The sequence below is a fragment of the Lagenorhynchus albirostris genome, chromosome 2, assembly GCF_949774975.1.
Source record: "Lagenorhynchus albirostris chromosome 2, mLagAlb1.1, whole genome shotgun sequence".
NCBI classification, from domain to species: Eukaryota; Metazoa; Chordata; class Mammalia; order Artiodactyla; family Delphinidae; genus Lagenorhynchus; species Lagenorhynchus albirostris.
The window spans coordinates 41,961,487-41,987,859 of record NC_083096.1 but is presented as its reverse complement, the minus strand read 5'-3'; the positions used below and the strand labels follow the sequence as shown (position 1 = coordinate 41,987,859).

At 44.1% G+C, this 26,373-nt stretch overlaps 1 protein-coding gene across 1 annotated transcript in view; it reads right to left on the bottom strand.

The window, feature by feature from the left end:
* Positions 1-26,373, bottom strand: part of PROX1 (prospero homeobox 1) — a 49,204-nt gene that overhangs the window by 8,633 nt on the left and 14,198 nt on the right. Inside the window, exons 3-4 of the mRNA XM_060142135.1 lie at positions 23,381-23,488; positions 17,300-17,494 (exon numbers count right to left, since the gene is read on the bottom strand). Coding sequence (XP_059998118.1) covers positions 17,300-17,494; positions 23,381-23,488 — 303 coding nt within the window. The remainder of the gene's footprint in view (positions 1-17,299; positions 17,495-23,380; positions 23,489-26,373) is intronic.

Below are 26,373 nucleotides of genomic sequence, written 5' to 3'. Positions count from 1 at the left end.
GTCTGGAGAGATGCTTTGAGGAGGTTCACGTGGCTGATTTTACTGGCCGAGTCAACACCCTGAGAAAAGTTGCTTTGTGTTTCCCGAGTTTTATTTCAGTCATTTCATGAGTGTGACTAGAATCCTGTCAGGGGCTGAACGGCCACATAAGCTTCCCTGGAAAGGCCAATTTTAAAATCAACTCTAGAGACTAGGTTTTGTGTATTCGGCACTGAGCACCACAGTCAAAGAGCAAGGTGTTATATTTAAGAGTTCCTACCAAATGGCTACATGGCGCTTAAAATTTAATAGGATGCTCGCACCTCTGTTTCAAAGGACTGGAATTATTCAGGGAGCGCTGGCTACAAAACTGCTTGCAGACGCCACACCGAATGAGGCCGAGGAAGAACCTGCAGCCACAGCCGGGCTTCAGACTAAAGTCTCTCTGACTCCGATGCTCCAGGTGGCTTCAGCTTTCAGGGACCTTACAGGATTAGGTCAGTGCGATGCCCACACAATTTTAGCCCTATGAGTGGGCTCACCTCCTACTTACATGTTTTGCTACTTAAATATGTGAAGGCTAAATGCTTATAGGAAGTGGCTAGAGTTCAAGGCTATCCTTAAAACAAAACAACGAAAAAAGAACCAACCCCCCCCCGCCATGTTTCCTCCGTCTAAGCAAAGGAACACATGGCAGTAACAGTCTGTATCAATTTTTTGTAAACCTTCAAAAGAACAATGTTCTGTTGAGCAAAATTCAGTAGCATTCTGTAAACATTAATTTAAGGAAATCAATAGACTCAGTGAACTAAAGCCATATTGCAAGATAAACTGGCCAGAGTGCCACTTTGTCAAATAGATTTTCGTTTTCTCCGCCTGATAAAGACAGTTTCAAAACGGGGCAAACGTGTTGCAACCAAGGTTTGAAAAGTATGTGGCCTTCAAACAGTCTGCTCATTCTTCCTACAAAGCTGGATAAACATACTTTAAAAGTGATAAGACGGTTTAGAATTGATCTGGCTTTCAAATTTTACATAGGGTAGATTTCTTGGTTGTCTCACAGGAAAAGAGAAAAAACAAAATAATGCGCACATTCAGAATAGAAAATAAATGTACTTGGGAGAAGGGGTTAAATTGTCTTGAGAAAAAGAGCTCTGGGGGCAGTGTCGGTTGATGCTTGATTTTAAAAAAAGAAAGGAAGAAAGAAATCTTTATTCATGCTGACCTGATGGGCAACAGGCTTTCTTGCCAAACTCCAAAAGCCAAACTCTCTAGTGGGTTTGGGATCAGAGGTTTCAGCTGGTGGAAGCTGCCCCTTTCTGTGAGCACCATGCAGTGTCATATTAATATGCAAGGGAGGAGCTGGGGGCGGGGAGGCCAACCTGGGGAAGGGCCGGGGAAGGACCCTGAGTGGGCGAGATCCACGCAACAGCCTCAAGGTTTCTCTCGGCCAGCTTGCAAGAACTGCAGGGATAATTAGGAAAAGTGGCAAAAGGAAAGCCTGTCTCTTGTCTTGTGGCTGAACTGAGGGACCTGCACTGAGCTTGTGGGGATACACTTCCAAGTGAAATTGCCCGCCATCCCCTGATGCCACACCAGCTCTTATAAATGCCGGCAAAGTGGCGCCCGGCTAGGACATGGTGCAAACAGTCCGTTGGAGGGAATGTAATAAAAAGAACCAAGGGTCACACGGGAACTGCAAGGAGGGAGGTTAAGGATCTACCTTGACTGGACAGTGGAGCGCCATGGCAAAGGATGCCAGGCAGTGGACTCTGGTCTGCGGTGTGGCCGTATGGGCTTGGCCATCACCCCTCACGTGGACTTCTCTCAACAGCGCGAAGGAAGGGCCAAGGCTGCCCTGAAGAGTTTCTTTGTTTCCTCATCTGAATTTGAATCTTTTACCTTTTAAGAGTGGGTATTCACAAAATACAGAATTCACAATAAAATTCCTATACGTTTCAGATGTTGATAACATACACATTGATAAAATGTGCTGGGATTGAGCATTTGGAAAAACTGTGACTTTAGGTAATAAAAAAGACTGCCTTCACATTGATGCTACCTGTTAATAATTTGTGTATACATTTTAAACTGTGTAAACATCCCACTGGCAACTTTGCCTATAGATACCAAGATAAATAACCATGTCTCCCACAGCCCCAGAAAAGGAAGTACTAGCTTGCTGGGAATGGAATGACGAATGTCTTTATAATAAACTCTATGAGGCTGTCAAAATTATTTTGTGCCGCTGAAATCTGGTTCACCAAATATGCCTAAAGTGGCTAGTTTGCTTGCTCATGCTTGGAGATCTTGGTGTTGTATGTATTAGGAAATACAATAGTTGTCATGTTATTCGTTGTAATGAGTTAAATTTTCCTTCTCTCCCAAACACGTCTCAACACATGACTCCAAGTTTAAATGAGCATCAGTCAAAATAAAACAAAAACAAAATCATAGAAAAGGCATCAAACACTAAAATCTCATATTTTCTCCCGTCCCTCCACCCCCAAGAGACTATAAAGATACTCTCCCATCTTAAAAACAAGGGTGAGCTCTCTGCTGGAAGGACACATCTGGTAGGCTGTTCGGATAAGATGGGACCGAGACTACTGCATCAAAGAAGCGTAGTTTTGGAACTTCAGAACTAGAAAGGATCTCAGAGAGTTCACGTTCTACCAAAGAGAGAAAAAGCCTCTGCCAGGGGTCGGCAAACTTTTTCTACAAAGGGCTGGACAGTAAATACATAGGCTTTGTGGACTACATTTGGTCTCTGCTGCATATTCATCTTTTTCACATTGCTTTACAAATATAACAACCTTTCTTAACAAGGGTCATAAAAAACAGATTCAGTGCCAGAGCTGGCCTGTAGGCCAGAGTGTGCCAAGCCCTGCTCTCAGCCACACGTAAGAGCTAACAACTTTTCTGAAGGCCTAGCGCTCTTTCATTCTTCTCTAATCCTGTGTCAGCACACTAGTAGTTCTTGCAAGGGTAGCTGGGATCAACATACCCGAATTCAACCTACATTGTCACGCCACTCCTCAGATGCGTGTAAGGCTGGCCGTGTCTACAGGAATAATTAATGGACCACACAGAGAGATGCGAAGAACCAGGTGGACCTCAGTCTTGCCCTGCTTTGACAGCGAGCTTTTCGTTAGGAGCTTTCCTGCCAGCAAATATTCAAACGAACTACATGGAGGAATCTATCCCTCCTTCGTGACACAGGTAATGAATCAGCTTCGAGGGGAAAATAAGCAGTATACCAGTCACTCTGCAGCCTTAACTAACTTCCCTTCAAGTCAACCCCATGAATTATGTGCCAACCGCGTCTGAGTTCAAGACAGGCTCATAGTGCTTGAAGTTTAACTTTTGCTACCATTACTGGGTGAGGCAGTAGGATAAATAGGGCCAAGCTTGCTGCCCTTCTTGGATGGGAGATTATTCAAAAACAACATGGCATCAACCCTCCAATATTGCACGAAGGAAGCTGGGGCACGGATAATCGCAGTTACTCCTGTTTCGTTGGAGAATGCATTCCGTGATTGTTTTCTGCAGAGGTTTACCTTCATAATTCCGCTTTGCCCAGGCTAACATCAGAACTAGCGTGTGTCCTTTATTCATGTGGGTGGAGCAATGTGAGAGAGAAGCCTAGGGAGAGATTGCTAGGAAGTGGGGTTGAGGCAGGACAATGAGAATAGCATTGCTCAGAGTAAGCACCGAAGAAGGCACTGGGAGATACGGATGCTAGATGAAGAGAGCTTCGGAGAACGCCGGGTCACGGGAGACACCGCCTCTCTGCTGACAACAGCTGATGCAGCCCCAATAATACCTGGGTTGTTTTGCGAAAGGACTGGGATGAAAGGCAAAAAAGTCAGAAAAATTCTGCTTTGTGTCCTAGGGAACTCTATGGGTTTCTCCTCCAGGCTTACCCTTTGCAAAACTAAGCATGAGCCGTATTTCAAAAGCAACCTAAGAGTTTTGTGAAGGGCTTTGACATTCCTTTTTCAAGAAAGGTAAATAGCTCGGAAAGTCAGAGAAACAGATTCCAGAAGGGCCCCGGGAGCCTTTGGAAGTCCTCTAGAACCCTACCGACACCTCATGGGTCTGGAGGTAATGTTTGCGGTGGGAAGACTTAGGATGCTGTCGAGACCTGGGACTGGCCCTGCTGAAAGGCAGGGTCAGGAGTCTACATACAAATTATTTTGTACACCTTCAGGTCATTTAAGATGATGAATCTCTGGGAATTCCCTGGCAGTCCAGTGGTTAGGACTCCACGCTTTCGCTGCTGAGGGCACGGGTTCAATCCCCGGTTGGGGAACTAAGATCCCGCAAGCTGTGCAGCACAGCCAAAAAAAAAAAAAAAAAGATGATAAATCTTTGAAAAATACTCTCTGTATTAAAGGAAGTACAGTGGCCTTGAGAGCACAGCCGACTTCTGCTTCTGATCATGCCTCTTCCTTCACCCCTACTCAAACCCCCATATCTGTGCTCAGTGAATGGTATTACCTTTTACTAAAAGTCATTTTTAGTACCAGATTTTATTTTCCACCGTTAAGGTAGCCTTAAAAAAAAAAACCAGAGGTTGGGTACAATTACCGTTAAGAAAGATAGAAAAAAACATATCCAAGTGACCTGTGTGAGGATTGGATACCTCCCAAACACAAAGCTGTACATACAAAATCCCAGTGGAAAAGACATTCCTGATTACTATCATTTGAGACATGCTTAAAGGGAAGGATGATGTTGCTTTTACAAAAACTACCAACCAAACCTAGTAGTGATGGTAGTTATAACATCTAAAACAATTCTGTCTTGAAAGAGGGGAGATGTTGTATATTCTACAGAAGTTAATACGTATTACACAGGCCGATTGTCTGGGCTGAGTTGTGGCCTTGGTGGAACGTGTGTGGGGACAGGTATACAGGCTCTCTGTTAGTTTGTTCAGGTCCATATCGTCTCCTAGAAAACCCACAGGCATGAGGGCTTCTCGGATGAATGACCTCACTGTTTGGCTGCCCTAGCCACCACAACAAAGTGAGCAGCAAATATAATGCCAATAAATTGTCTATGAATTTGAAAAATTCGCCTCTATAATCCCAGCAAGGGAGTTGCCACATCTCCAAGGGCACTGTTAAAAGATCTGCAAAGAGGGCCTTGGGAGAACACTAAACTGGGCACCCTGGAGATTTTTACTAAGATAATTAAGACACAGCAGCACCCCAAGGGTGGAAGTGGCCCCACCTGGTTGCCATCTGTATTCCCAGGGCCTCCACAGTCACTGCTTAAGGCTTTGCATCCTGCACGGGACTTATGTAGAGAAGGCATAATGTCTTCTGTTCTAGAATCGCAGAATTTCAGAGCTAGAACAAAGCTGTTTTGAATCTTATCACTTTACAGGTGAACGAAGTGGAGCCCACAGAGGCAGGTGCTGCCAGGGGCAGACCCTCCAATCTGGGGCTCCTTCCACGCTACCCTGTCATCTCGTGGCTGCCCTTCTCATCTGGAACCCACGACTCCAGAAGCCCGGAGCTGTTCCGGGCTGCTGTCATCTATAGCCAACCTTGGGGCAGGAGGAATCACTTTCTCTTTTCAAAACCAGTTTTGCACTGACTCTTTGTCCCAATTCTAACGGGAACTCCCTGTTTGCTCTTCTGTTTGTTTGTTTTCCTGTTTAGGGTCAGCAGGAAATGATGCAAGAGTTGGGTTACTGACAGTGGCGACAAGGGAACTTCTCTTTGGCTTGACAAATGAATGAAAGCAAATGCTTATATAGCGCTGACTTTGTGCTAACATATTCATGGACATTCATTTAATTCTCACAACAACTCTGTGAGGTAGGCACTATCATTTCCCCCATTTTACAGATGAGGACACTGAGGCAGGCACAGAGAGGGTAAGACACTTGCCAAGGTTTCACTGCTAGAAAGTGTCAGCGCTGGGATTTGATCCCAGGGACTGGTTCGAGAAACCATGCTCTTAAGTTCTACGCTATTATTAGTCCAGGACCACTGACATTGGAAAGACTCCCCCAAAGGAAGTCCCTTTTAAGATCTCAAGGTGATGTTTTTATATAAAATTATACCTACTTGTAAGTGAACATTTTGTTTCCTGCTTGAGAATAATACAGAGATCAGAGCTTTCTTGCCTTAGTTGTCATTTTTATAGACTCAAGCCCAAGGTTAAGGCTGTGTCTTCATGATGTCAAACACTCCAATACGTTACCTACAAAAACACTGAAAACATCTGCACAGCAGGGTGGATCTGTGCAATTTTTATTTGGCTGGATATGTTCCGTAGAACAATCAGATTTGCAAGAATACTTGCCAAGGGTCTCATAAATTGGTCTCATAGGATCATTTGAACCAGTAAGTGCTACTGAGATGCTAGTCAAGAAATCCAGCCTCTGAGGATGAACTTTGGGGGCGATCAAAGAAGCCGCACTGGAGGTGTATGCGAGGTATAAAACCGTGATGTGGCCGCCCACTGGAATTCTGCCCTGTTGTCCTGTAATTGTAACTGTCCCTCAGGAAAACATGGTCCTGCCGGAAGAGCATTACAGAAGGACTGCTAAAATGATCAGACGCAACCCACTTACTGTATGAGATTAGACTTTTAAAAAGGATTAGAGCTCCTTAATCTGGAGAAATGAAGATTAAGAGGGAGTAATGATCAAAGTCTCTAAAATCAGAGAGGAAATGGAGAATATGGCCACAGTCCTGTTCACAAATCCCAGGATATTCTAACAAGGGATATCCCTTTGGAGTTCCAGGGGAATCACTTTAACAGCCATACAAAGAAGATACTATTTTCACAGCAGGTAAGAAATTTAGAGAATTACTACCTTGAGAAGTGGTGTATTCTGAGAATGGAGTTACATTTTTAAAAAGGTTTTAATAAACCCAGGGGTGATAAAACCATAATGATCTAAAAATAGCAGGTTAGGAATGTTCTGGGGACATCCTGAGTCTTTCGAAAATGATGCAATCAGTGACAGGTACCCGCCTCTCCCGACATGCTCCCTGCCCAGGGCTGCTGGCCTACTGATCTGGCCACCTCTGTCCTCACTCTGTTACCTAGCTTGTTCCTAATATTCAGAACAGGGGTCAATGGCTGGTAAGCTCAGAAACCTAGTACAAAACAGCAACTCATTCCTCGGAGGGGGTTTTCTTTAATCCTTGCCAGGGTCTTTGTCCTCGAATTCCGAATTAGAATTCAGGACAGTGATCTGACCATGCTTCCTATAAAAATATGAACTTACTCCTTTCAGTAGACCTTCAAATTAAAATCTTCATTTTACTCAAACAGAGAGACGTTGGCAACATCTTATGTTGCAGTGGTGGGGGGACAGAACTGGTTAAACTCTCTATTGGAGAAGCTGCTAACACAGATCAATTAACTCACATTTAAGGGGAAATTAAACATACCGATTTTGTAGTACCCATCACAGCCCAAGATACTAAGCTCTAAAATTTCCTGCAGTTAATGTAGAAATCAGCACACCTTAAGAAAAGCTGTGCTGTATGTATTCTAAACATATAGAATAAAACTCGAGAGAAATGTTTTAGCTCCTTTCCAAAACAGCCACGTGTTCGTCACTTTCAATATCTAATAATAGGTCATTGTTGGGGAGCCAAAGGCAGCCAAAAATAAATAAATTAAAAAAAAAAAAAGGTTATGACAGCAGGAGGAGGGGGCAGGGGATTTTGGGAGGGGGTAGAGTGCAGACGAAGATACCATGCAGAGAAAAAGAACCTTCAGATGACTATAACATGCTCAGCGAGGCATGAAGAATATTTTCTGTACTCACATTTTAGACTGCTTGCTGAAGATTGGTAAAACGTGGCAATGTGCAGGAGGAAATAAAAGAGCCGAGGAGAGGGAAGGGGCTGCAGGAGAAAGGCACCCATCTCCAAGCAAATGCCTAATAAGTCCTCATTCTAACTGTAAGTACCACTGTAAGTTGGGAGCAATCCCGTGGTATCTTTTCAAACTGCAAGTTTGAAAACGTTAGTCCTCATGTTGGGGAGATATTCAGAATCACTATTCGTCTGGGGAGGAGAAAAGTAGGAAGGTGGGAAGGGGTGAGGATGGGTTAAGGGGTAAAGAGTTGCCTTGTTTCGCGTTGTGCACTTTCAAGGGCTCTGGGCAAGAACACTGGGACATCTGGAGTTCAGAAGTCGAGGAAAATGGGGAAGAACCAGGAAGATGAATACGCGATCATCAGCTGCACAAAAGAACGGAGCAGAAAGAAGCCTGGATTTGGGCACTCGCGTCTGGCAAGGAGGCCGCCAGCAGGGCTAATGAAGCATTTGTGGTGCAGGACGATTGCCAGCGCAACAAAGAAGATGTGCTTGGGCTCTGCAGATGTGCCAGGGCCCCCAGAGCAAAATAATGACATAATCACCATCAGTGTCACAGACCAGACTGTACACAAGGTGACAGGGGAGCAGGGGGGCTGTAATACACACACGGGGAGGACTCGCCGGGGCCCATGGCGGCTGCGCCCTGAGGCCTGGGACGCAGGCAGGACTACCTGCCTACCTCTCTCTAGCTGTATCTCACATCCTAAGGTGAGGCTTGTCCCCACCACTGGTGGCTGTGTTTTATCCAATCCCAGCTACTCCTGAAGAGGCCACAGAAATCTGAAAAGCTTACGAGAGATTCAGACTGGTTGGAAAAGGCTGGAAAAAGAGGAGGAAGGGGAGAAACGGAAGGAAAGAGTTTTGAGTAAAACTCCCTGTGATTCTGCTAAGTTCTGTGCTCCACCTTCCACGAACCTGACGCTAGCCATTCAACCCAACCCGAGGGACAAACATTAGCATGAGTGTCAAGGTTTCCTGCTGCAAAGAAAATGCAAGAAATATTTGGGGGCGCCTGGAGGGAGGATCACACAGTAGCAATAAATGGTCCACCTCAAAGCAGAGCACGAAAACAACAGGAAGGCAGGAGGGAGCTGCCCCTGCCCATTTTAAACAAGGTCTCTCAGCTGGCCTCGGCACCTGCCCTGGCTCCAGCTTCGTAAGGTGGGTGTGTTAGTACAGCTGTCTGGCTTTTAAGTGACTTTTGTCAGTTTGAAAGTGAAAAGTCTGTTTGAGGAGCTGAAAGAACAATAGCCCAGAGGCCGGAAGAAGGGCTGGCAACACAAAGGGCTTAGACTACACTACTGTCCCTTTTCATTACTTCTAATGAAAGATTCATAAGAATAAGTTTAATTTTTTATGATCCCCTTTTTGGTATGACTCTAGTAGTTGTGTCAACTTCCAGATCCAGGTTCTCTTTCAATAGCAAAGGGTCTGTTGTGAAAGTGCCTTCAAAGAACAACAGGGACAGAATAGATGCTGGCCATCCTGTAGGCCCCTTTCTCCAGAAGACACTGCTCTCAGGGACACAGAAATGCTCTTTAAATACGGTTTCCTTCTGCCTTGAGGTCTCTGTGAACACTACAGGGAAGCGATCTTAAACCTCTCGAACGTGCTAGTTCAGCTGCTCCTAGGAAGAACGATTCTATTTGTTTTCTTGGCTTCACTCTATTTAACAGGAACAGTAGTATAATCATCATTAATCGCTCTCTTTTCCCTTTACTTTGCAAATAGCTGTCTCCATAGTGCATCTTTATTTGGTGTCTCAGCCAAAAGGGCAGGGGTGGGGGGGGGCGGGGAACAGGTTGTATTTGTTTTACGTCCTGTTACCAAATAGCACTGAAGACTGGCTTGAGGCAATCGTTGAAGGTGAAACAATATTTTAAAACGAGGATAATCCACTTTCAAGAACCAAAGTCCTACGCTTCGTCAGAAGAATGTTTGCAAAAACATTCATTCTGGCAAGTGTACACTGAAGTGGTTAAGAGAAGTGACTGAACGATCATTTCATTTTCTGCCCTATGGCTGAAAAAGAACCCAACAGTTAAAAGTGCAATAAAATCCTGGGGGCGGGGCCGGGGTGGGATGGGGTGAGGAAATGTGATTTAAAATGTTATCTGCCACGTGAAAAGGGATCACCAACTTTTGAACAAGCCTGGGGTTCGCTAAATGAGTTTGTTTAATCTAGGCGAAATAAACAGGCTGCTTTTCAAGAGGTGGTTAGACCTGCAGACATTTAATCCAGGATGGGCCGAACACAATGATACCGACCCACTGAAAGCTCCAACCACCACCAGCGGCTCTCAGCAGAGAACGGGCTCCCTTTCTCCTATTGATAACCCTTTGTGGGGCACAGAGAAAGAGGCGAGGCGAGGAGAACTGAACGTCAGACAATGGCCATCATGCCACACACTGTCTCTGAACTTTCCTCATCTCTGAAGGACAATTAATTATGAAGGCCTTAGGGGTAGGTCGAAGCAAGGGAAAAACCCAATGCTGTCCCAGCAGTGGACGCGGCTGCCACCTCCGTGTTTGCTAAATGGCTTTGCCTGTTGGGGTACAGCCACCAAGAGAGCCAATAGATCACTGGGCGGGGGGAGGTGTGGGAGGAAAGCAAAAGATTTTTTTGTGTGTGCGCCTGCCCTTGTATAATTCTATTCTCACTGTGAACTCATCCATACACAAAACACAAGGACAATTTTTTTTTTTTTAAAGAGAGAAAAGCCACAGGGTAGGTTGCAGCAGAAACGGCCTCTCAGTGGTGTGTTAAAAAGGATGGTCTTTTCACCAAATCATTTCACAGAGGCAAAACAGACAAACACAAAGAGTTGAGACTTTTTCTCTGACATTAAATGGAGTAACTGATAAGGTCAGACATATGATACCTAAAGACATGAATCTGTGAACTCTTGAAGTCAAAGGGCCTCTCTGTGCCGAGGAACAATCTTTCAAAGGAAATAGATCATAGAACTCCACTGAATCTGCTTTAAACTTTATGAAGCAGGAGGAGAAAAAGCTCTAAGTAGGGAAGCTTGACAGAAGAGCCTTGAACTATTTTCTGAAGGAAAGATGAGACCCTCCCTAGGCTGCCACAAAACATCTTTTTTTTTTTTTTTCTAAAGGCTCCTCTGAACTTTGATACCAAGACACTGCCATTGAAAGTTGTATAATTATGTGCTATAGCCACTGTAGAAAATGCTTTGTTCCCCCCAACAAAGGACAATAAGCAAAGTAAAGCGACATTACACTGTATCTTGTTCTTTAAGAATGTTGAGAAAGGTCATGGAATGCTATAACTCATAAAGCTGTTGAGTAAGGAGGTTTGAACGTTGATCTTACTGTGCTTGAATGTAACCCAATGACAAAAAAGACACAGGGCGCTAAAAATGCAACGACATTACCAAATAGATGATAAATCAATGGGCCTGCTTCATTATACTGATCAACACCTTGAATCCCAGATGGACAGCGGTGCGAAAATGAAGCTTCGGGCACGCAGTTCTCCCCGTGCCCTCCCCTACCCCTGCCCCCCCCTTCCCCACCCAGCCTGGCGTCTTTACTGCTCCCTCCTTCAAATCTCAGGCAATCATTCTGTACGAGGAATATGTTTCCAGATAGCCATGTGTGTACATATATTTAGAGAACATTCATTTACTCTCTTAAAAGATCAATTTGGCTTGTCAATGGGGGGACTGGCAGGGAAGGAAACGGCAAAGGTTTCTTTTCCTCCTGCCAACCACCAAGAGTGCGTTGTGTGATCGTTTAAATGACACCTCGGCTTTGAGGCCAAAAGACTGCAAGAGCAGTAAAAGGGTTTCCCTCCTGTGCCGGTTTTCCAAATGATCACTCATATTTAAGTATCTATTTGGAGCAGAGGGAAGCGCTTCCTAAATCCACCTGTCCTCATTTTTCTTTAAAGAGGGGACAGGGCGAGTGAAGGACTTCCAAATATATTAAATCTTCTTAAATGTGCGTCGTGTGGAAAGCGGGAGTGGGCTGGGAATGGGGGTGAGCCTGGTGGAGGGAGTACATGCACTCTATGTGTTTAAGTGTCGTGCGTTTGGGTGGGTGTGTGCGTGGGGGGATGTGAGGAGTGCTGCCTTTTCATTTTCTCTTTCTAAGAGGAGAGTGAGAAGACACAGAGAGAGGCCTGCAGAAGTACCCTTCTTGCCTGTCATGTGACACCTAGAAATAAGTCAAACCACTGGCTCCACGATGGAACGTCTGCCCCGTGAGTTAGTATCTTAGGAAATGACATTTACAAGCCCACTAATCAATGAATCAAGTTCTCTTTTCTATTTGTTTCTAAGCCTTCCATCCAAAGCCCTGGGTCTTTATTGAGGGCAAGGGAAGTTAGTCACTCCTCCTGCGAGTTTGGACCCTGCCCGCAGTTAATTGGCTAGCCACTAATGGCCCACAGGGGACACCTGGCTGACCACCGCGGGGGAAGAGCTAGCTCATGGGAATGGAGAAAAGGAGAAGGAGTGCTCAGGGAAGTCTTGGAAATTGATTGCAAGCCTTGCCTTCTTTCCTGCCCCAGTTGTGAGGGAAACAGAAAAGCAATACAGTCCAAAGCACATGCCCCTGTGGTCAGAAGGGTCAGCCCAGAAGAAGGGGTCTGCGACATTCTCTTCCCAACCTCCATGCAGGCCATCCCAGACCCCAAGCTCTGGGTCATCCTGCCTTTCCCAGCGGCCAGCCTACCTCAGTCAACCTAGGGTGGCTGTCTTCCGGCTCCCTGAGCAGTGCGTTTAACCTTTGTGACTTACACAGATCGGTTGCCTTAGTCGAGTTCTCTGCAAAAACGTGTCAACCTGCCTTGGAAACTGACAGCGCTCATTGCCTTCTTTCCCTGCCACAGTTGTGAGGGAAACAGAAGTAATAAAATTCAGCTCCTATGCCCCTGAAGTCAGAAGTATCAGTGTGATTTAAAAACTGGGAAGGAATCCCAAACCTCATTTCCCTCCCTATAAAAATCAATTTTGGAAGCTCTTCAAAATGAAGTGAGAATGAAGCATGGCAATATATACCATAACACCTGGAACGACGAACGTATTGTTACCCATCTCATTTAACGTGAAAAGCGGGAGTTAAAAATGAGGCCTGGACTTCCCTGGTGGCGTAGTGGTTGAGAGTCTGCCTGCCGATGCAGGGGACACGGGTTCGTGCCCCGGTCCGGGAAGATCCCACATGCCGCGGAGCGGCTGGGCCCGTGAGCCATGGCCGCTGAGCCTGCGCGTCCGGAGCCTGTGCTCCGCAACGGGAGAGGCCACAGCAGTGAGAGGCCCACGTACCGCAAAAAAAAAAAAAAAAAAAAATGCGGCCTGTCACTGAACGTGCCTGTCTGAACACCTTCACGGACTCGTGTTGGGAGGGAGATGCCCGACCCCTGTCCTGTAGCCAACTTTCTTCCCTTGAGGACAAGCTGAAAGCGTGGTTCATCCCCCCCTACCCTCCCCCTTCAGTGTCTTCTTCCACATCCCCTGGGACTTCTCAAGCTCTCACCACCCCAAGTCTGAATGCCGTGCCAAGAATCTTGGCAATTGTGTAAACTGATACAAAAGGCAGAACAGGCTCTCCTGTCACTTAGAAGGTTCTGACTCATACAAGACAGGAAATGCGCAGGGTCTAGAAGAGCAGGGAGATGCGAGCCACTCCCTCTGCACTAGTGATAAACCTTCCCCATCTGCTTTATTTTCCCGCAGGCCAGGGGTCAGCAGCCACTCCAGCCTTGAGAGCCATCAGCAGCAGGGGCTGGAGGGGGGTGGCGCTTAGCAGTGACAGAGGTGCCGCCAGCAAGCTTATGACAGAGGCAGAGATGGAGCAGAAAGCTGAGAAAAGGCAAGGGGAGGAGGAGGAGGGAAAGAAGGAAGGAGAAGGTAGCAAAGGACAGAAAAGCGTTAGCCTCACCCCCGCTCTCTCTCCCTGGCTCCCCTGTTCCCACCCACTTAGAACTGCTTTAGAAACAGTATAAAGCTTTAGGCAAGCTGAAGTATTTCTGGTATTAATATCCATATCATTAGGACTCACATTAAATTAATTAATATGGGTAGACCACTTAGAAGAGTGCCCAGAACATACTAAACAGTCAATAAATGTGAGCTATTTTATCATTGCTACAAACCACTGATTAACTGATTGAGGAATTTTAAAATGCAATCAAGAAGACGTTTTATTATTTGGCCAGCTAATGGTTGGTTTAATATATTCCTTTAAATTGATTGGATCTTTGGGCATCATGTAGGCATAACTTCCGTCTCTCTACTAGGCCCCATATCTGGTTAAAAATTTAAGAATAAACCAGGTGTACAGTTCTCTACTTTGCCATCTTCTTCACTTGCTCATTTTAGACTGCAGATGCACTTGACTTGCTCTTCAGGGGAGAAACTTAGATTCAAAAGTCAAGCAGTGCATGCAATAGCAGCTAAGGTATCAGATAGAGGTGCTGGGTCTACTTCTGGCTCACAGCCACGGTCCACACTGGAAGAGCAACAATGATAAGACCAGTGGCTTTTTTTTTTTTTTTTTTACAAATTTATTTATTTATTTTTGGCTGCGTTGGGTCTTCGTTGCTACGCGCAGGCTTTTTTTAGCCACAACTACTGAGCCCGCGAGCCACAACTACTGAAGTCCCCGCGCCTACAGCCCCTGCTCCGCAACAACAGAAACCACCGCTATGAGAAGCCCGCGCACTGCAACGAAGAGTAGCCCCTGCTCACCGCAATTGGACCAGCGGCTTTTTAAGCATCTCACTTAAGCACTGACCTCCATGCACAAAGGCACAGAAAAGAAGAATCATCTTATCTGAAGATTTTATTAGTAAGTGCCCCAAACTGAGAGGCTAAATTAAAAACTACTTCATGATATTAGGATCATATGTGGTGGTAGGGGTGTGTATGTGCATATGTGTGGGTAAGTGGAGGGGGCAGGGCAGAATCCAGCTCCTGCTTTGTTCTTAGCACATTTCCGGAAAGAGCCTAGTTTTTACCGAAGGAGGAATAAGGCCCAGAATAGTCCAATAACTTGTCTGAAGTCACATGAGAAGTGACAAAATTGCTCCCTGGGCCCCATACTCTTTGCACTGAAGCAGTCTTAAAATAGACACTGCAGATAAAGGAGAGGTGGCCTGGCTGGAAGTGGATATGATTCACAAAGAGAGGAATATCAGATGGTAATCATATTAAAGGAGGATTTAGATGATGCTAAACGGAGCAGCTTGTTGGGTATCTCTTGATTCCAGCCATCCCGTTTGTGTCATTTTGGCCCTTGCGCTGAGTAGGGGATTAAAACCAACCAGGTAAGGTTTACACGACCCTAAAAAATCCTAATGGGCACTGTCAGGATTTGTTGTCTTGAGTATGTCACTCAGCAAAAATGCACAAACCATCCCGTGGATCTCGGGCAATTCTTTTATGAAGCTTGACGCACGCCGCCAAACGAATATTTATCATAATAAACTGCAATTAGTTCACTAGCACACCGCTGAATTCTCTTAGCTCAAAGTTGACAGCAAAAGACTTATCAGAAAGGGGGTGGGGAGAAGTGAAGCTTTTAATAAGATTTCTTTAAAATGTTTAGCCATCGTCATCATGCAGGAGAAACGGGTTCGATCCCTGGTCAGGGAACTAAGATCCTACATGCCACAAAGTGTGGCCAAAAAAAAAAAAAAAAAAAAAAAGTTTAGCCATTGTCACAATCTTCAGCTTTAGAAGAAATCTGCTAGAGTGTTCTGTCGAAACAGTAAACCAGTGCTCTGTTCCAACAGAGACTTTAAAATACTGAAGCAGTAAGTACAAGAAGGAGCCTCACTTTTAATGTGTTTGGCCAAAGAAAAACTTTGCTTATAACCCATTTGGCAAGAAAAATACATTGGTATTGGATAGCAAAGAGAAATTGGTGGCTTGCAGTATAAACACTCCAACTTTCAAGGAAAAACCATGACTTTCCCGCTGCTAAACTTCCCCATTCAGTTCTTCATAAGCCACAAAAACTGATCTGCTAAGACCACTGGGAGAAGGGTCCCCAGAGGAATGGGCAAGCAGCGGGGGACAGTGGGGTTCAGGTCGGTATTGACAAGGCCAGACCGAGGTGCCCCTTTCTCCTTTTTTTTTTTTTTTGCGGTACGTGGGCCTCTCACTGTTGTGGCCTCTCCTGTTGCGGAGCACAGGCTCCGGATGCGCAGGCTCAGCGGCCATGGCTCACGGGCCCAGCCGCTCCGCGGCATGTGGGATCCTCCCGGACCAGGGCACGAACCCGTGTCCCCTGCATCGGCAGGCGGACTCTCAACCACTGCGCCACCAGGGAAGCCCGCCCCTTTCTCCTTTGACACTGAGAACTTTGCGGGCATTTGGGGGTACCTATCTGCGTAAGGAAAGCAAGAATATTAACATAAGGTCCGCGCACGAGCAGATGTGGGGGAAAAATTCTCCTCCTCAAGGTACTACAAGAGAAGGACCACCTTTGTCAAGCCACAGCCTGTCCATTCTCATCATCAGAGGTTCAGCCTGCAGAACCCTTCCCACATTCCCACTTCCAGCCATCATTGCCCCAGTCAGCAGGGCTCAGCGAAATGCTTTTGTGGGTACTGGGAGATTCGCTGGTGTTGTCTCATGGAAAGTCATCCCGTTCAATGAAAAACGCTGAGGCACCACATCAGCCAGTAAAGAAATGCCTTACTCATAGCCACACATCTCTTATTGTCGCATAGATACGGCTTTCTGGGAACCATCTGCACTGCTTCATATGTGCCTGGAATATGCAGGTTGCAGACACATGCAAGTATGTATAAGACCGTATGAAGGAAGGGCAGCAAGCTCGTGAAGCTGCACGTGTGCGAAATGAATACACAAGGGTGTCCTCCCAGAAGAACAAAACCAGAAGCAAACAAGCGAACAGAGACGTCCATGGGTCTCTTATCATAGGTACTTGGGAAATTCTCACACCGTTTCTTCCACAAAGGAAATGAATGCTCATGAAAGTTTGAAACCGTGGAATCACTTCCCCATCAATCTTTCTAGACTTTTTAAGAAAACAACTTTCGAAGCTACCACTGAACACAGCATATGTCAACTCAATCCGCACGCCAGAATCTAAATGTGAAAAAGGCCTATTGGGGGAGGGACCTCTTCTCTGGAAAGGGAATCACTCTGTGTGTGTTCCTTGCTGCCGTTTCTTTGGATTCGCCAGTTCCCTCTTGTGTGGCCACATGGGTCTTCCAAGCAAGCAGCAGAGGCGGGGGATGGGAAAGGAAACGGAAGTGGGTCAGCTCCCAGGACTCTGACGGGACCCACGGGGGGCTCTTCATTGCCACTCGACCTCTTACCCTACTGGGGGATGCTTGTGTGAGATACCAAAGCAAAAAAAAAAAAAAAAAAAAAAAAAAAAGACAGATTTGGGGCATTTCTAAAGAAAATAATTTTTTTTTAAAAAAGGGAGATGACCGAAAAACAAAGATGAGTTCCTACCTCAAAGTCATTTGCTTTATTGTAGTGCATGTTCAGAGCCCTGTACAGCTCACAGTCTCTGGTTATAGACAGCTCTTCGGTACTGGTGACCCCATCGTTGATGGCTTGACGTGCGTACTTCTCCATCTGAATGTAGTAAAACTCACGGAAATTGCTAAACCACTTGATGAGCTGAGAGGTAATGCATCTGTTGAACTGTTAAATTTAAATGTTGAAAAGGATAAGAACATTGCCATTTTTCTTCATTCATTCTTTAAGCATTTGAAGAATTTTTAAAGTTCCCCTCCCTTCCTTACTTGGAAAGGTATGCTTTTAATTCCACCAAAATGGTGGCAAGAGCAATGATATACTTACGGGATATTATAAAACCAACTAACGATGGAAACTGCGTCACGACCCTCCACATCTCAAATGGAAACCTCATGTTCTAAATCTGATTTTCCTTAAGCTGAATGTCTTATTTGAAACGTTGTCCTTCATCTTTCGGTAGAACAAACTGCATTTGTATACTTCTTGTGGACATTCGTTCAAGCCACAGAATCCTGGGAAGTCGTCATATTCAAGTACCAGAGATGGTGAGTCACGTGACTTCACCACGAGCGTGATTTTTTTTTTTAAAGAGAATTTGTGTCACCACATGACAATCTCATTCAATGCTGGCAAATGGCTTTCACACAAAAGGGGAGGAATCTGGCACTCGCTTAGTTTTGGGTAATGGGTGATCCCCGTGGCCGTCGGCTATGATTCCACTTAATGTCTGCACCCGGTACCCACGGCTGCTGCTGTCTGGTCAAACCTCCGTACCTGTTCATACACTTCCTACAGCCAGCACTCGAGAGGACCCATGCCCCCTTCCCGCTGGAGTCTATGCAGTTTGGGAGGTGTGCTTAAGACACAGTCCACAGACAGCATAGACAGAATCTTTATTACAGTTTTTTAAATGCCAAGTTACAACAACATGATCAGGCTTTACAACTTTGTTTACCAAGGTTTCCCAATGACCTTTTAAATGAAGATGTCTTCCTGGATTCACTGCAAGTGATACCATTCTTATTGACAGTCCTCTGTGCACGTAAAGGACAGATGCATCTCAACTTGCCAAGTCAAAACCAATAAATCCATAGCTTTATATCAGGCAGGCTGACAGACAACCCCCTGCCTTTTGTCATCACAGGCATTCCCTTCCCTGGGCCCCCAGAAAAAGATGGACATTCATCAAAAATCAACAAAGACCACTTATCAAACACTGGCCATGAGAACATCCAGACTCCAGCAAGATGACAGCTAAAGTGTGTATCGGGGCTGTAATTACTACACAGAAAGTTGTTTCTATACCAGCAAAGATAATAAATGAATGAAAATTTATGGCAGAGAATGGAAGTAACAAGGAAACAGAAGCAGGGAGACTGGTGTTTCTCCCAAAAGGCCAACTTGCATCATAATTGCCATGGAGTTGCAAGGGCCCTTACAGATAATTGACCAGAAAATGATTAAGTCATCAGCAAATCGCTTCTGCTTGCTAGAGTTCAAACATGTACTTAACCTATCCAAGAATTATATTTTCACTCTGTGTGTCTGCTCTGTCTCTATTCAGCCTTGCGGGGAACCCGATTAAAAAGACAACTGAAGGACCCCCGTTATCTGATCTTCTGGTTGCCGATTTCAATAGAACTTAAACCCATTACGATTTGCTGAACTTGGAGTTCTTTCCATTTTATCTCAGCAGTAAAATACACTGTCCAAATTTCCAGACACTGAGATAAGGACTACAGGCCCCCGTGACGGCTTACTGTTCCTTTTTAATTCTTTTAGAATAAGAAACAAAACATTACAAAATGATAGCAGGCTGTGCACTGGGGAATGAAAATTGCTTTGACATGGAGATTAGGCTTCTGTATTGTTACAAGACATTGTCTCATATGGACAAGAGTACTGTAGAGGAAAAAAATAGAAGGGTATTTTTTTTCTAGAATGGTCATGAATGACCTAATGGGGAAGGACAAAAAAGTAAGTGCACTCGCCATTATTTAGGAATGGGACATAAAGGGAGATTTAAAGCTTATTGTTAGAGAATGGAAATACCAGAGAGGAAGAATGGGCAAAAACAACAGACTCCCCAAACATGAGACAAGGAAAATGACCAGCACAACAGCTTGAAGAGCAGGGTTTGCTCCACAGGGAGGTAACTGAAATTTACTGAAATTCGCCCGGTTTGGGCTGCTGGCCACACCAGCAGAGGCCGGCCCCCTCTTTTCCAGAGAGTCACCTTGGGGGAGAAAAAGTGTGCAACTTGAAAGAGTTAATGTCCCCCATTCTGTAGTGGCTTCCCAGAAAAGGATCAATTGTTCTATCAAGGCAAGCTCTGTCGTGTTAATGTGTTACTGCAAAAACTGATCGCTACAATAAAGAGGCTGTGTTTCCACAGTGTACGAGTCTCTGTGACTTTGATTAATGCTTCCCACGGGACATCTCAGCCTCAATATGGGCTGGAGAAACTTCCTAAATATTCAATGAGCATGGTCAAAAGATGTATAAAACAAATCAATCTGACACCTTAATCTGGCCGGACAGCAGTTGACTCAAGGGGTGGAGGGAATGAGATACATCATTTAACACCGCCGGCTTGAAAAGCCGTGAGCGTCTGTTCTTCAAAGCTGAAATGGCACTGAATCTGTTGTACTTAGTGGTCTAAGAGTTATTAGTTTGTACATTAAAATCAGCACCCAGGAGTGCCCGGGAAGACGGTGGAGGCCCATGGATCCTCGGCCTCCGTCTCCCACATGCCCCCTTGCCCTTCTCAAAGGAGCTGAAGGCCCATGAGCTGAGCTTTTTGTCCGGCTGAATGTTGGGATGAGGGAATTAAGCTGGACTCTCTGTGAGAACACGGAACTTTGTTTAGATTCTTACTCTGGGAGTTCAACTAAGACGGCCCTGGTTTCGTCCTTCATGTATATCATCACCATAGAAGAATTTTTCTCACCAAGCCAACGTCTCTGAATTGTATAGGATTTCCTCCTACCTCTTTTTTTTTTCCAAGGTAATTTAAAAACCTTCACTTCCTTCCCAGAGTGGAGAGTGAAGCACTGTCTCCCTTCCTAAGGAAAAATACAAGGGAGGGAGGATCGCTCTGGTGGGGCTCACCTACCAGGAGCTGGTTGGAGATTAACTCAGTCTAGCGCTACCTCCCAACTGTGTCTTGGATGGACACCTAGGCTACACCTTATTCATGAAACAAAATATTTTCCACTCGTGTGAGTCTCTTGGTTTTTTTACTTGCAAAACGAACTTCTGATCACTATTTGAAATGAAGTGACTCTGTGATTCAGAAAGCGACATTTTGCTAGAATTAGGAATTTTCTCTTCATGTAGGTGGCCACAAACAAGTATACGCTTGTATCATTGCGACAAGTATTACTTGGTCCAGAGTCACAAGAATATGTCCTTTTCAAGATATATGACGCAGGGTTTCATTTCTGATAAAACCCTAAGGTCTCTTCTCCAATTTCTAGGGATTTCTCAATTCTGTGGTTTCTTGAATCTGGACTGAAATAAAATTTTGGATCGTATATCTATATAGTTATTTCAGCCTTGCAAATAAGCATCCACATTTATATATCTATATCTAGATAGAGATATGTGTGTGTGTATATATATATATATATACACATACAAACACACTACATATATACATATAACATAACATACATATGCATGAGTATATGCACTGTCAATATTCAAATTCTGGATTTTCCTTAATATTAAAGAAATCCAAGAACGCTCTGCCATTGCTTCCTAGAAAGTTTCTGGAACACCTTGTCTGGACTATCCTTCCCTTTCTATGCATGACTTTCCACTATCATTAGTGTAAGCTCAGGGAATATAAATTCATTTATTACTAGCCAAAGAAAAAACACAATTAGGAAAGTTAAAAATGTATAATTCATTCCAAAAATAAAAGAGGAATGACCTTCAGTGACTTTCTGCTTTGCCTTATATGCCCTACTGTTTCCCCTCCATTAGAGTGGATAATTGGGAGTTAACCAGACTCACGTACATTCTAACTAACAGCCTTCTTTCCCGGTATGGACAGAATATGGATGGAATCTATAATCTGAATATTAATGCTTTTTTAAATGAAATGGTCACCCAGGTATTTAATTGTTATTTACATAAAGTGAGTGATTATTTGCAAAGCTGAATTACTAGATGTGTTCTAAAGGAATGGGAACAATTTCTTGGTGGTTTACAGTGCCCGGTATTTCTAAAGCTACAAATCCACAATCTCCCCCACCCTTGCCCTTGCCCCCGCCACACGTGTGCAAAAACATGAATGCTTCTAATATTTACATCTACTGTTGGATAGTGTTGCTGGCTCAGAATGGCTGCTACTTTCCACCCTCTAGGTGTCTGCATGTCAGTGGTAGATGAGTGATCCCTATGTATGCAGTTTGTAAAGCTCTTTGGCCTTCTGAATGAAAGGATATTGTATGATAGATAATATAAGGTGTTGTTATCATTATATCACAACACTGCAGATCACAGCGCCAAGAGGAGTGAAGGAGGTAACATGGACATCTAAACACACACACACACACACACACACACACACACACACACAAAATAACAATTTTCTCCCTCTCCTCAATGTCCCCCTCCTAGAACTAAAGTGTTGGGAGGATGCCCTGGAAGAAGAACTAGGCTCTCGAAGCTGGTTGGTCCTCAACCAATCGACAAATGCCCTTCAGTTTGTCAGTTTCAGATGGTCCCCCACAAGGTCCCAACCCTGTCCTGGTCTACTGTGGCACTCGACCTTTCTTGGGCTTAGTGATTCTTATCCAGCTGTTTAAGTAACTGCCTCTCTCTGCCTTCCCATCCTGCCCAGTTTGCTGGCACTGAAGGAGGAAGAAACATGCCTTCCTTAAGGAGCTCAGCCAGGGAAGGAGAGAGATAAAAGGCTGAAGTTGCTACACGATTTAAAAGCAAACAGGAGGGAAAACAGAACTTTTCTTACAAGGCCAAGTAAAACACCAGTGAAGGCAAGACTGAAATGGGTCGGCCTGCGAAAGGGGCCAATGAAACAACTCAGACATTGGGCACAAAACCCACTGCAGAGAGAGGGGAGTCGCAGAGGAAGGAGCACATTTTGGCAGCTCGTGGGTTCTCCGTGGCAGAAATAAGAACTTGTACACACGGGGGTGGGCAGGAGAGGGTGGGGGGAAGAGCACCCAGCCTTAATAAACTAATCTCGGCTAATGTAATGTTTATCGAGTTCGTTGGATAATGATACCATGTGTGTCATTATCATCATCAAAACCCAATCTATGTTTTAAAAAGTTACAGATGATTAACACAACATCAAGTTGTTGCAAACAATTACTTAAAACCCACACATAGACACAGACGCATACACACACATACACACACACACACACACACACAGAACCAGGAGGTCCCCATATTCTGTAGAATGAGGGAGGCTGCAGCTGTAGGCCGACAGCTTTCATATCCTCATTTGAATAATGTGTCCTGAATCTGTCACTTTATTCATTCTCCTTATGCTCAGTGTACTCTACATCAACAACAAATTAAGTTGTAAATAAGAGACAATCATCACTTTTGTTTTTAAGCAGCTACTGCAGAGAGAATTTCAATGTACGCTCCTTTCGACAGGGGGAAAAAGAGGTGCTAGTGTTTGCTTTCCTAAGCACAAATATGGGGAAACTAACAGAAACAAAAACAGAAACAGTTTACTGTGGCTGAGGGGAGGAAAATAAAATTCTCTAAAGCACATCCCTCCAGGACCAACTGAAATTTCTTCCCAGGAGTTAAGACACATAAAGACGGAGGTTAAGTTTCCCGGACTAGAATGAAAACCTGTGCGCCCAGTCCTTTCTCTTAACACACAAGGAGCCTCCTCTTTGCTTGGCAAAGCCTTAGACCAAAGGACAAATGCATTAAATCAATTACAACGTAGGTGTATTCACCAACCAACTCCACACTCATCTCCATTAACTTCCAAGAGTTCAAATCACTACCTCATGCACAGAAATTGAAAACATTAATAATGAAATATGTCCTTACCTTTACATCAGAGAAGTAGGTTTTCAGCATGTTGGAGCTGGGATAACGGGTGTAAAAGAACATGAGCTTTGCTTTTTTCAAGTGATTGGGTGACAATCCTTCCTGCATGTAGGATGCAATTGGTTAAGGAAACAATTTCTTGAAACACAAGCACCTACCATCCCTCCCTTCCCCCGCCCCCCCCCCCCCAGGAATCCGGAGGGCCACCACCCAGCAGCCATAGGCATTCTGGAAGATAAATGGCGCTGGCCATGGAATCCACCACTAACTTGCTGCTGCCTGCTCACAACGACCACTGCCGGTCAGAATTTGCCAAATATAATGGCGAAGATGCACAATTTAGTTGCGGAATCCTGGAGACTTCGTGGTGAGGATGGCAAAACATTCCCCCTATTTGAAGTCCTTAGGCTATCTATACGTTCACTTGTTGCTAAGGAGACAAATGCACCCAACAGGTACTGCACAACTCTTTATCATGAGAGTTTTTTCCTTCTTCACAATTACAGTTCTGTTTGTTCTCTCCGCTCTCTGCAGATGACATCCAATTATTATACTAATGTACACGAAAATATAAAATGCATTATTCTGAACACTGTCAGGCAAGCTTCACATTTCACCTTTCAGCGCTAATATAACGGAGCATCTTGACTCACTTTCTTCCTGTCTTATTATTATATCCTTTTAATTGTTTCCTTTTCAATAACAGCTAAAACTGGGGAGGGGTAGTTTGGGCACCGAGAGAACGGGGGGGGGGTCGCTTTTGTCAGAGCAACGATCCAAAACCAAATACGATTTGCCTCTCCTGGATTTATAGTTAACTCCTTTGAGAGTGGCACAGTGGTTGGAGCTAACAAATCAATAAATGTGGGTTAGCAGATCAATAAATGGCCACTTACCCAAAATAAGAAGGTCTATTTATCTGGAAACATCATTACCTTTTAGATCTGTAAACAGCAGCAACTAAAACAGTTCCCAAGAGAATGTGAGGCTAAGCATAACCATCCAGGCTTCCTGATTCTCCCCCAGATTCTTGGCACTCCTCAGCAGACTCGGAGCTGGGATGGCTCTGGTCACATCTGTGCCGCAGCCTGGCCCTGCCATTTCCTCAGCAAATTAATGGCTTTATAATTTATCAGAAATGAAGATGCACGTGGAGAAAATCAATGTGGTCCCCCACAAGGTCAATTAAGGGTCCTTCCTAGAAGCTTCTCTAAGGATTTTCTCTTAAAAGAGAGTCTGGGAAAAAATAAGGGGAAAAAAAAGAAAAGAAAATATGTACGTGTGGGTGTGCGCACACACACACACGCACACGTAAGCAAACACACACACTTGGCTGACAAACCCAACAAAAATTTCACACCGTATGAAGCAAGGTCAAATAAACACAGATATTTAGGAAAGGTGAAAGTTTCTAAATTACCATCATCAAGTACGGCATGACCAAGCTTAGGAACACAGGGAAACCAGAAAGTTCCTAGAGAAGCATAATCGAGTTAATACGGATAAGTTCTTGACTACTTATAACAGGGGGTTTGACCAAATATTCTGCTGAGAATTTGATCAATTAGCATTCCCGTTAATATCACGCAATTTGAAAAAGATCACCTTAGTTTGTAAATTGAAAGGTTAAATATTGAGCCTTTTGTTTTCACTGTAAATAAACACTGAAGAAAGAAATTTTGATGTTTTATCTGTAAGCCAAAGCAGTTTAACTGAACTTGTGTTTTTGTTTGAGATCCTTAATGATTACAAAGACGATAATTTATGACTGACATACTTCTTGTGCCAAGGAGAGGGCTGAAAGGCCCTCCAGTAACCTCCATTAGACTGAGAGAGGGGACTAAAGGAGCCCGGCACACTTCAGGACCATCTGTCCAAATGGATAAGTGAAATAATAGTTGCAAGCTGTCTCCTATTGCCTCGTGATAAGAGTTTTAGGCAAGTCCAAACTTTGACAAACATCCTCAGATCTGGGTTCTAATCTGTTCTTTCAGAAGGCTACGTCCAAACAACCTAGTACAATTAATTATTAGCAGGGAAAAGTTCCAAACCTTTTCAAATTTGGTCTCATACAAAATGAATTGTTTTGCTGTGGTTCTCAGATAGTTATTGAGTCACCAAAACTTCCTGAAGCTTTCAGTGTCTTTAAATTATGCTAAGATGTTTTCGTCTTTTTTTATCTAAAAAGACAGAGCAAAGTATCCATCGTATTTTGGTTGGGATTTAAAGGCTTTTTATTTCATGAAAAAAATCATCCTAATTTGAATTTCTCAAGTACGTTTTTTTGCTTTAAAATGCTTCCTGTTGGAAATACTTGGAATCAATCAGTGGAAATGAAACACAGAATACATCTTTATTTCTTGCTTATCGTGTAATTAAGATAAAATTCCCATAAAATATATGTTTCTAATAAACTATTAAAAATAGCTAATGAAAGATTTAAAAGCCAACAGTTAGATAATCCTTTTTTTTTCTCTTCAAAATAAATCTGAACTGACCAATTGGTTAATTTCCCTTTTAAGTGCTTGTGCTGAAAAGCAACTGTTCTTCCAAGAAAGCACTAGCTGTTTCCAGGATACTTACACACGCACAATGACTCATGATGGAATAGATTCAGTAAACATACAGCTGTACTGAACACGAGCTAAGCTCCATTCAAGGCCAGGAAAGAAAATGAGCACAAATAAATATTAAGGAGGTAAAGGGGGGGGTGGGGTGAGGGGGGATGGAACGCAAACAAGATCTGTCCCGGCAGCTCATGTGGCTTTGCCTCAATTCTCTTAGCCATAGCTTTGTGAAGACAGATGACATTCAATTCTATGTATAATGCAAAATAGACAATAAGTGCTGAAACTTGAGACAGCTGCCAGGTGTAAAAAAAAAAAAAAGAAAGAAAAGAAAAAGAAAGGAAAAGAAAAGAAAAAGAAAAAAAAAACGATGATAAATCCATAAATTAATGAAAGACATCTGCTCGGGAATATAAAAGATAAGAG